This window comes from Ostrea edulis, chromosome 3 (genome assembly GCF_947568905.1).
Source record: "Ostrea edulis chromosome 3, xbOstEdul1.1, whole genome shotgun sequence".
NCBI classification, from domain to species: domain Eukaryota; kingdom Metazoa; phylum Mollusca; class Bivalvia; order Ostreida; family Ostreidae; genus Ostrea; species Ostrea edulis.
Window position 1 is genome coordinate 92938237 of NC_079166.1, and position 12258 is coordinate 92950494.

The 12258-nt window shown below is 35.6% G+C and overlaps 1 protein-coding gene across 1 annotated transcript; it reads left to right on the forward strand.

Moving 5' to 3' along the window:
* Window positions 1-50: 50 nt before the first annotated feature.
* LOC125672720 (putative leucine-rich repeat-containing protein DDB_G0290503) lies at window positions 51-9313 on the forward strand. The gene is made up of 4 exons (XM_056161091.1): window positions 51-1867; window positions 2751-3941; window positions 4970-9118; window positions 9254-9313. Exons 1-3 carry the CDS (start codon window positions 179-181, stop codon window positions 8903-8905), a joined length of 6816 nt encoding a protein of 2271 aa, XP_056017066.1. The 5' UTR covers window positions 51-178; the 3' UTR covers window positions 8906-9118; window positions 9254-9313.
* The last annotated feature ends 2945 nt before the right edge of the window (window positions 9314-12258 follow it).

Genomic DNA, 12258 nt, shown 5'->3' on the forward strand with positions numbered 1-12258 from the left:
AGACTTGGAAGAAAAAGATGGACTCAATGCAGAACAACTATCGACAACCTCCCACACAACCAATCCAATTGAATGGCGTCAGCTGTTAGAAGATAGTCAAGATGAAAATCAGAAGTTGCGCAAGCACATAGAAACTCTTAATACTGAACAGCTTCAGAGAGTAAAAGATTTTGAATCAATGTTAAGCGAAGAAACAAACCAAATCCTGGCATTGAAACAAAAGTATATCGATTTGGAAAATAAATGCTTAAAATTAGAGGAATCTTCAAGTTTAGTAGCTATTGAACTCAACATGTTCAAGAAGGAAGTTTTTGAAGTGATCAGAGAGGACCATGAATTTGTTTATCATGAGGCGCTTGAATCAGCCAGCAGTCCTGTTGCAATTTTATCAATGCTTCAAAAAGAATTTTCTCAACTTCGCCTGTCCTTTGAAGAAATTACAGCAAAATTGAAGGAGAAAGAGTCTTGTATGTCATCTCTTAACGAAGCTAATGATGCAAGATTGCAGAAAATGAAAGACTTGGAAGACATGGTACGGTCATTAGAAAAAATAAAGGCAACTCATCAACAGAGTCTGGAAGAAAAGGAAACTCATATTAGAAATATCAGCTCACAGCTAGCAACTATACAAAATGATGATATTCTTGAACAGACACAAGTTGCTCAAGGTTTAGAGAAACAGATTGCGCGGTTGAAAGATAATTTATCTCGACAAGGAAACGAGATGCAGAATATACAGATGCTTTATGATAGCCAAAGCGAGCAAATAGAAGAAACTGTAAAAGCACTAGATGAAGCCAATAACGTTAGGAGCTCGAAGATGGAGGAACAAGATTTGGCAATTACACATTTACGAAAACGTTTGCAAGAGGAGGAAGAGAAGTGCAAACATTTTTCATCATCTTTCGAGGAAAACCAGCAGTCTGTAATTGGTTTACAACAAACAATACAAAGTTTGAATGAAGCCAACCAAGCATACCAGTACTACTATCAGGAGAAAGAAAATGAACTTCATATTGTTAGTCAAAGACTCGCCGAGCTGCAGGCCGATTGCAAACAGCAAGAGGATAAGGTATCTGCTCTAGAAGAACGATGTAACGTTATTTTAATGGAGAAAAATAACTGTGAAAAAGTTTTGAAGGAAGTGAATGACTCTTATCAGGAAAAAGCGAGACAAAGGGAAATGACTATTACAGACATGAGACAGCAAATTGAAGAGAAAAAACAAAAAATTTACATTCTAGAAGGTGAAAAATCTCGTTTGAATGAACAATTGGGCACTGCATTGGAAGTGAATACCAAACAAGAAATTGAAAAAGTAGAGTTGCGAAATACAATACGATTTTCAGAAGAGAAAATTCAAGAACAGAATACTCGTATAATTAACCTTGAGATTTCTGTGGAAAAGCAGACTGCTTTAATGCACAAGAAAGGAAATATAGCGGAGGCTTTGCAAAATGATTTAGAAAAGGAAATTGTCACTTTAAAGGAGAGCTTGAAAACAATACACGAAGAACTTTCGATTACAAAAGAGGAATTGGAGGAAAATTGTAATACTAAGAATCAGCTGCAAATTGAGCAGGATAAGCTAATCAATTTGAAAGAAGAAGTAAATCGTTTGTATGAAGAAAACCAACACCTTCATAGTGTTGTAGGGGAAAAAGAGCAACAATTGTGGTATCTGCAAAATACATGTTCTGTGATGAAAAGAGAGGCTGGAGCTTTGAATAAACACGCCGAAGAAACATTTGAAATTTCTAATGTTGTAGTTGAGCCTATCATTAAAATATCCTCAGAAAAGCTGCTGGGTGCTGTGCCTTCTTCCAAATCAACGGAACTAATGAAAACATCCGACACAACTCAAGATGTAAGAGATTATGTAGAACTGCACTTGTGCTAACACTATCTTTTCGGTGTTGTGATTAGTTTCTATGCTCTATAGACTTTCCATAGCCAGCTTCCGTTCATTTCTTACTAACTTCGGCGATATGTATGTACACCTGCTGCATGCCAGGATGACTTGATACTAATACTTACTTATTCCTATACATTTACTAACTGGTTGGGAGTTGAAACATTCATGTCGAAGTCGAATTTTAAAAGTGAGATTTATTTTTATGACTAATTAGATTTTGAAGAAAAAAAGCGTATATTATGTGTGATTTAAATAGCTGCCAGAAACAATTTTACGATTTCAGCAATCGTTTTCTGAAAATACTCTTCTAGTGGTGTTTTCCCCCCCATTGAAATAGTCTTTAAATTTAATTAGCTTGCCGAATGAATAATCAAACACAAAATGTATAAATCGTTATTATTGTATTTATCATTGGTAAATAGTATATAAAGTAGTGGAAAATATTGCTTTGCACTCTTGTATTCCATATTTATCTATTTTTGTAGTCGGAATTCAGTATCTAATCGGTAAACAAGTTACAGCAGAATTACATGTAGAATTATACATACATACATGTGTATATGCCATATATATATATATATATATATATATATATATATATATATATATATATATTATGAATATATACTATATTATACATATATTACCATATATAATTATTGTTTTTGTCTATCATTATTTCTAAAGATTTTATGAACTGGTAATTTAAATATTCAGTAAAATATTACCGTAATGGATTGGATTTATATATGAAAGTTTTATATGTCAGAGGACACATTCTATGATTTATCGTATATGATTTTCAGTATTGATAACATTTTAATCTCTTTTGTAGGCAAATGAAACGACAGAGCAACTCGGGGAGAAAATAATTCAACTGGAGCTCTGTAAGCAACAGCTTACGGACCAATGCTCTCAACTGGAGCTTAATCTGGAGCATGCAAGGAAAAGCCAAAGTGAAAATGATAGTCACAAACAAATGGTAATGGACAGATTGACAGAGGCTCAACAAAGCGTAGAAGTATTGTCGGCTGAGAACTCCCAACTTCAGAGGTCTTTGTGTGAAAGAATGGAGGAACTAAGTCTGTTGAAGTCCAAACTAAAGAACACAGAAGAATCCGTAGAAAAGTTCAGTGGAATAGTACAGGCAATGTCAGCAGAACAAGAACAGTCAACTGGAAATTTCAGAGAGGAAATTGAAACATCAAGAACAACCATAGTGAACCTGCAAGAACAGATCCATGCACTGGAACTATCAGAGAAAGATATAAAGGCCGAATGTGAACAATATCGACTGCAGGTTTGTGATCTTCAACAACAGTGTTCAGAATCAAATAAAGTACTTGAAAGTGAACGGGAAAAATTTCAGGAAAGTGAAATCTATTTGTCACTACAATGTAAGACACTCTCCGATGAAGTAGACCAAGAAAAAAAGAAAAATCAATCACTTGAAAGTAGAATTCAATCTGTGATCGACGAACTTCATCAAGAAAAACAGAGGACAGCTGATCTTGGAAAAGAGATGGAACAATTGCAGAAATTAAAATTGACTTCTGATGAACTGGCCAGTTCGATGGAGGAGAAAGAAAATATACTATCAAGCTTGATTGACAATAAGAATTCCGATGAGGAAATGATGCTAAAGAAACTTAAAGAAAAAGATGAGAAAATCGCATCACTTTTAGAAAACATGCAAGAAATGGAGGAACGTCTCAATCAACTTGACCAGGCAGATAAAATGAAAGAATCATTGAAGGAGACGTGTGCCAAACAAGAACAGGAATATCAAGAGCTGAAAAAGCAGTATGAAGACAAGGATTTACATTTCCGTAAGGCATTAGCAACAGCCAAAAAATTAAAATTTCAACTCCAACAATCTACTAGCAAAAAGGAAGACATGGAAACCGAAATTAAGTCTCTAAGGGCTGAACTGGAGAAGAAAGGACATTTCGAAAATGAATCTAATGACATCAAAACGGATGCTGGTACTGAAGAGAAAGAAAGTCTTTTAGTAACCGAGCTTAAGGTGGGTCGATCCTCATGTGACTTATCAATATTAATGGTTAAAAGTGGAAAAACTGTATTAATTTCCACTCAATATAGTTTAATCTAATCAATAACCAAAGAAAATGTGTATGTTGCCACCCTTTTAAAGATGTCAGACATACAAAAGCAGAAGTATATATCAACATAAAAAAATTGCACATTTTCGTTAAACAGAATGATGAAAATTAATAAAAACTTGTTGAAATGACAAATTTTAAATGTCAACAGTTTAAGAAATCTGATAATTCATAGATATAATATGTCTTACGACGTGACCGTGCTTGAGGGCGAAGCAAAAAGTATTGGCATTAGTATCTATATCCTAAACAAGACAAAAATCAACCCAAAGTTAGCACGAGGACAGAGCTTCATCAAAGCATCCTAATTTTGGACATTTGATCCGCCTATATATTGATCGCTGGAAATATAACGCAATTGATGTAAACAGTACATTGTGACGTCATATTCAGCGTCGTTATTTAGCAAATTTACAAACATAGCGTTTGAACCAGGGTAGACGAGATTCAAAATGGAGGAATACATGTCCACGTACTAATATTCGAATCGACGCCATTGCTACCAAACTTTTCAAGTTCCATACGTATGGTTTAATTTTTCATTATTTTCATATATTTTCCTTTTAAACATGTATATACGTGTTACCTATAAGGAGAGCTCCGCTCTCACGGCCCTTCGGGCCGTGAGAGGGCTTCGCCCTCTAATAAAAATTAATTGTGGATATTAAGGAAAGCATTGTGTCATAGACATGCAGTAGAGGAAATTCCAGCATAGGAGTTATTGCCCTTGACAACATTTTTAAAATTATAGATAATTGATTATCTATGGAAATTTAAAACTTTTTCAGTATCAAAAGTTTACCATTTTTTTTTTATTTTATTCAGTGAATAAAGTTCCTCTGAAAGATATATTTCAATCATGTGCAAAATTTAAATAGATAAAGATTTTACAAAAACCTATGACATCACAAGAGGATCGATCAACCTTAAGCAGAAAATTATGGCGGATGAATCATCAATTCATATATTAGAGGAGAAACTAACAGCTGTAGATGATTTAAATCAGAAACTGGCTGAATGTGAGGACTTGTTAATGACAAGGGAGAAAGATCTTGTTGTGATTCAGGAAGAACTTGAAAATCGAGTAAGCGAGTTGAGTTCACTGAGCTTGAAATTAACCAATAGTGATAAAACTATTCAGGATTTAGAAACTGCAAATAGAAAACTAAATGACAAGCTACACATGGAAACAGAGAGGCTGACTGAGAACATTATTAAAGCCGAATCTCAGAAATCAGAGATGCATTCTCAGATGGTTACACTAGAGGAAGAAAAGACGCAAATACAAGGCTTGCTTCAAGACAAATCTGAAGAATGTGTGAATTTACAAGCACAAGCCGACCAGACAGCAAAGGATATCGCAACAAAAGATAAAATGATTAATGATGTGGAGAGTCAGTTGGAACAGCTGGTGCAAAGTAACGAAAAATACAGCATGGTTACTGAATTGTCTCAAAAACTAAAAAACCTGGACATGCAACTTGTAGAGAAGGATAAAAAAATTGAAGAATTTGATCGCAAAAGTAATGAACTTGACTGTTTATTGCAATCGTTACAGCAGGAGGTTCGCTCTAAAAGTGAAATGGTGAACAGTCTTCACGATAGTCTCCGTTCAGCTGAGCTTGAGAAAGGACAACTAGAGGAATCCATTCAGTCAATTAGCAAAGAGTTAGAGACGCAGAATGAGAGAATTATGTCCCTTACAAATTTGGTTTCTGAAAAAGAGGACCAACTATCTTCAATAATACACAATGTGAAAGGATGTTATCGTGAAGTGACAGGAGATGAATGCAATGTGCAAAACATTGAAGGCATTCTGATTGCTTTACAGAATTTTGTAAGCAGTCAGTTAACTTCATTGCGACTACAGGTCAATAATGCAGAAGCCTTACAACAGGGAACACAAAGAAAGGAATTAGAACAACAAATCAGTGAAATGGAGAAGCTGATTGAAGACGAACGAGAAAGACTACACACTGTACAGGAAAAATATAGCCAAGTCAATGATGAAAAATTGATCATCTCCCAGCAGCTGAAAGAAATTGAAGACAGCAATCATGATCTACTCGCTCAGGTTGCACATCTAAAGTCTACCATTGAAGAAATGACAGAGCGCGAGAGTGTAAGGGATTCCACCTGTTCGGATCTAAAGTTAGCAGTAGAAAATCTCACGAAAGAAAACGATGCATTGAAAAGTGGCTGTGATATATCAAATGCTAAATGCAGCAAAATGGAAGATGACTTGGTTGAATACAAGCAAAAATACAGCAGTCTGGTAAATGAAAATGAAACATATAAGTCTGAAAGCGAGGTTCTAAAGGCTGAAATTGAACGTCTCTCAGCTGCTTCACAAGAAACTTTTACCGCATCTTCAGCTCACAAACTTTCCACTGAATTTCCAGAAAAAACTGAACTAAAGGAGGAAGAACATTTAAGACAGTCCTCAGCAAATGATAGACGTGACGAAACCGAGCTGCAAACCACTAAGGAAAAACTTAAATCAGTGGAAGATGCTTATGAGCAAATACATAGCAAGTTAAAGTCATCAGAAGGAAAATGTGAGAAGATGTTGGTGAAGTTGAAAGCCTTCAAAACAAAGTGTGATAAGCTTCAAGAGGAGGTCAGTGTTTTGAAGGACAGTTCTGCACAAGTTACCAAAGAAGACAATGCTGCTGATAACACTTTAAAAGAAGAACTTGCACTCCGAATTCAAGAACTGGAGGAAACACGCAGGAAAGAAGTTGAGACTAGCCAGTGGTATATCTCTGAAATTGAGAAACTGAAAGAGAATGAGGGCATGTTGGAGACCACTATAGGAAAACAATCTGAGAGTGAAAAACGGTTAATTGGTGAGATAGATCTGTTGAAAAATGACTTACAACAAAATGATGAGATGTTCCAAAAGAAGGAAAGTGAACTTAAAACACTGATGGAAATGAACTCAGAACTGCAGACTCAGATAACATCTTTATTGAGCAAAGAGGAAATCAATGATTCTAGAAAAAGGGAACTTCAGGATAAGATTTCTGAATATGAAAATGAAATGCTTACAATGAGTGATTTAAAATGTTCTTTAATAAGTGCAGAGCGAAAACAAATAGAACTAGAGAGAAAGTTAGAAGACAGTGTAATGCTCTGTGACTCATTGGAGGTTGAAAATAAAAGTTTTAAGGATATTGTGGCTAGGATGAGAGAGACAAATTCCAAACTGGAACAAGAGACGAGAACTGCGCATGAAAGTGAGACAAAAATCCAAAATCTATTAGAAAGAGTAAAGGAGTTTGAAAACGAACGTGAACAGATGCAGGAAGAAATTGATGGATTTAAAGAAGATGTTTCAGAAATGAAGAAAGAAAAGAATGCCTTAAAAGATGAATATGAGTCGCTTGATCTGAAGTTAAAGGAAGTTTTAAATGAAAACAAAGGACTTAAAGAAAAAATCGGGGCAATGGAATGGAGGTTAGAAGAAGTCGAATCTTTGGAAGAAGAGCTAGAAGAAGTGAGATCTAAACTTGACAGGAAGAACTCGGACTTAAACCTGACAACAAAGGAAAAAGAGAAGATTCAGGCAGAACTAGAACAAAGCAGACAAAACCAAAATAATCCCTCACAACATACGCTGAATGAAGATATCATCTCTCTAAAAGAAGAGCTGGATAAGAAAATGGAAATTAATAAAGACCTAGAGGACCAAGTGGATTCCTTCCGAGAGGAATTAAATGAGACTGCGACCGAAATAGACAACTTGAGAGGAGAACTCAGTACAACTGCCATTAAAGCTTCCATGTTTGACAGCTTGCAAAAGGAATATACTGCTTTAGCGATGAAGTATGAATACCTTCAAAATCTGAAATCTTCAAATGATACTGATACAGAGAAATCCCTTAAGAGAGTAGAAGACCAGACTAGATTGTTAAGAGAAGAACTCCACCAATCAGCAACAGAGAATGAACGATTGAAGAAGGAATTGAATTTAATCAGGGAGAAATATAACCAGGTCGAAATAATTCAAAAGGAAAATGATAAACTAAAGACAGAACTAGAAGTCTTGAAACGAGATGAAAGCAAATCTACGGATACAATTTCTGGTGCGGGTACAGAAACATCAAATAGGATGCAAGAACTTGAAGAGGAGTTGGAGCTTATCAAAGAAGAACTGAATGAGACAATGTCCGAAAATGAGAAGCTGAGAAGTGAAAATGGGTCAGATTACAAAGCAATTTTGTTTGACAAACTTCAGCATGAATATCAAAATTTAAGAGCAGAAGTAGAGTCGATGAGGAAAAGTGGCCCATCCAATGTCAGTATGGCAGATGATGACGCAATAAAAGTCCTGAGAAATCAACTCGAAGCAAGTCAAACGAAAAATGATCATTTAAAATCTCAACTATCAACAATGCGCATCGAATCTTTTGGGAGGAAGGAAGATGTTATGCATTCTAGATCAGCTCCAAGCAATATAGAGAAGGAGCTGGAAGAAAAGCAAGAACAGTATGAATCTCTGATGGAAGACTTTAATTTACTCACAACTGAAAATGAGGAAATGAAGGGAGAAATGGGACATCTGAAAGTTCAGAGTCAGATGTTTAATGAAGTGAAGAAAGAGTACGAATCTCTAAGCGACCAGTATCATAAGTTGTTGACAGAGAACAGTGAGATGGTTAAGAAAATTGAAGACTTACACCGGGATTTACAAAACAACACTAACCATGAATCATCATACATTAAGGAAGAGAGAGAGCATGCAATAAGAGAAAAGGAGACACTGCTGAGTAATATACAACAGCTAGAGAAGAAGTGTGAAGATCTTGCTCAGAATAATTCTAACATTAGTCACGAACTGCTGGCAGCCGAGGGACAGATATAACAACTTAAATTTGATAATGGGACTTTGAGGGCTCAGTTAGGCATTTCACATGGTGGACAGATGCAGATGGACAACTTTCATGCAGACTATCAACGACTTCAAGGACAGTTTTCAACAGCCATGGATCAGAAAAACAAAATACAAATCGAACTCAACCAAATGGCTCATCGACTTCAGCAAAGAGATGCAAGGTGCCAACAAATGGCTATGCAGGTAAGGTTTGGTAAACATGTGAATTACATGTATCGAATCTAGCACTGCACTTTCTATCAGAATCCGTTATAAAAACACAAATGTCATTCATAACATATTGGCATGGGATAAAATAATTCATATTTATAAACGTAGGTAAGCCAGCTGGCTGAAGACAGAAGTTACCTTAATGTTCAGCTTGGGAACCTATCGAAATAATTAAGAGAAAAGGAGAATGAGCTGCGTTCTTTACAACAGCAATACAAAATCCTTTATCAGACGCACATGTCACTTCAGTCCAAGGTAAGATGCGACGTATTCATTCATTTCTTTAAAAAATGAATCCACATTATTATGCATCAAACATTGAGACCTATTCCTGTTAAGCATGTTATTATTACTTGGTAAACTGCTGTACTTTTAGATGATAGAATCAGAAACAAAGACCATTAACATGGCCATGCAACGGGCTTCTTCAGTAGAAATAACTGCAGTTTCAGAGCAGCGAATTGTTCCAGAAGAAACTAAAATCAACATGTCTGCCCCTGACACAGACGAAATGGATGAAATCAGACAACTTCACTCTAAGTATGTATTTTGATAATTGTTCTGCTGGCTCTAAGTATGTATTTGATAATTGTTCTACTGGCAATACTATTATTACGCTGGTTAATATCGTCTTTTTCATGAAAGTTTTGATTGCAATGCCATAATTGTTAATGGAATTCTATCGTTTTGCCATGTTCTCTGTCATCTTATATTGACTGTAGTACACTCATGCTTCATGATAAGACTGGATGTGGTAGTTCAGTGTCAGAGCATTTGCTTTGTAACCGGGATGTTGTAAGTTCGAGTCCCGTGACACCTTGGTTGCGTCAAACCTAATGTGTAAGCATAGGTACTGATTGATCCTTAGCCAAACGTTTGGCATTTAGAAGTGAGAAGCATGGGTCTTTCTGATATGACCTTTATAACAAAGGTCCCGTCTCGTGGCAGACATTGGTAAGTTAAAAGAACTCCCACTCCTACAACCCTGCGTATTAAGCATAGATCTAAATTAGTGATACTTCACCCACAACTGATGGCGTCTCAATATGAGTGAAACATTCTTGATGGGATGTAAAACAAACAATGAAACATTCTTCTCGAATATATCCATTAATTCATATTTATGTTAATCATTTTAGTGATTGAATTTCACGTTCTGTAGCTACATATATGATTATGACTTAAATTGTAACTCTACCATCATTGAATTTTGATCTGGCATCCATTATATATAGATTGCAGGAGACGGAGCTAACTCGGGAACGACTACACGACCAGCACCACGCCCTGGAGAAGTCGCTGCAGATGGAGAGGGAACAACGACTCCAGCTGGAGGAGGCCCTGAACACTATGCAGGAGCAGGCCCGGCTTGTAGCAGAAAACAAGCAGGTAATGGCACTTTTGTGTAATGTATTCATGACAAGTAATACTATTATTGTGGACCGAAACATTAATCAATCTGAAACGCCTCTTTGTTTCAAAAATCTTCTGTTTTGATTGTCATTAATGAATTATTATATGATGAATTTTGATTTCAATTGAAATTGTTATTCATGAAATATACTCGGGGGGGGGGGGGGGGGGGTCAGGATAAGCCATATTTTGACCAAAGAATTGTTGTTTTAAAATGTTCTCTATAAAAGGAATATTATTATGGGAGAAAGAGAAATAGTTGATTTGCCAGATGTATACTCTCTAAACAATCACATCAAGGGAAAGTAAGAGATGTCGATCTTTATCATAAGTGACATGATGTTTTACTTGCTCACAGTTTAATTTAATGTATTGCACACTCTTAAGTTTGTTAATAAGTGATCACTTTTCTTTAGATCAATCTCCAAATTGAAGATGATGATGAGGAGAGAATCCTAGAAGCAAGTCCCATGCTGAGTAAGTGGTTTATATCATTTCTATAGTAACCTCAAACCTTGTAACTTCATTGTTAGATAGTCACAACATTTGCTACGCATAGATACAATGCTGGCTATTGAACAATGTCAACTTTTACTATTAGTTTTTGTCATGACGTCGTGGGCTCTGACCTGAGACAGGATCTCAGTCTTTATCTGTTTTGTCATTTAGTCATGATTACAGATAATCTATTTAACGTTGTAAAGTGTTGGCGTGAAACTTAGGCTAGGAACATATACGCTATTTAACATTGTAATATTTAGGCAGACTAGGAACAGATAAACAATTTAACATTGTAAGATTTATGCTGGGAACATATAAACAATTTAACGTTGTAAAACTTAGGCTAAAAACATACACACTATTTAAAGTTTTAAGGTTTAGGCTAGTAACAAATAAACTATTTAACATTGTAAGGTTTAGGCGGACTAGGAACAGATAAACTATTTAACGTTGTAAGGTTTAGGCGAGCTAGAAACAGATAAACTATTTAAAGTTGTAATGTTTAGGCGGATTAGAAACATATAAACTATTTAACGTTGTAATGTTTGGGCGGACTAAAAACAGATAAACTATTTAAAGTTGTAAGGTTTAGGCCAGGAATAGATAAACTATTTAACGTTGTAAGATTTAGGCGGACTAGGAACAGATAAACTATTTAACGTTGTAATGTTTAGGCGGGCTAGAAACATGAAACCGAAAGGTCCCAGGTGCTAACTAAAGAAAATGATAATATATGCATTACACTAAAGTTTTGTTGATTTATTCCTGTAGTACATAATAAAGTCTCACATATTAAGGTATATTCCATAATAATGACCCTGTCATTCCTTTGATCTTTGCAATAACCGTGGTAGAAAGTAACATAATGTTTTGTTAAATATTCTTGTATTGCATAATTAGTTATTACGTATTTCTTTCATCTTTGTAATAACCGTGGTAGAATGTAATGAAATGCGTTGTTGATTTCTTCCTGTAGTGCGTAGCGAGGCTGGTTATGGACAGAGGGTGTGGAATTGGCTTAGAGTGCGTCGGTAAGTGGATTATTCACATTATGCTTTTGATACCGTATGTTTTTACAGCATTATTTACTTTGCCATGTTCTAGGTAAGGTAATAAACAGTATAAGCCGTATGGGAATATATCCGTTGAATTATCGATGTGGATTTTATATAAAATCACGAAAGGAGTATAGCGCACTT

Coding starts and splice junctions, on each gene's coding strand:
- LOC125672720 (XM_056161091.1), top strand. CDS start 179: ATGTTAAGCGAAGAAACAAACCAAATCCTGGCATTGAAACAAAAGTAT. Junction 1,868..2,750: donor CATCCGACACAACTCAAGAT/GTAAGAGATTAT, acceptor TCTCTTTTGTAG/GCAAATGAAACGACAGAGCA. Junction 3,942..4,969: donor TTTTAGTAACCGAGCTTAAG/GTGGGTCGATCC, acceptor ATCAACCTTAAG/CAGAAAATTATGGCGGATGA.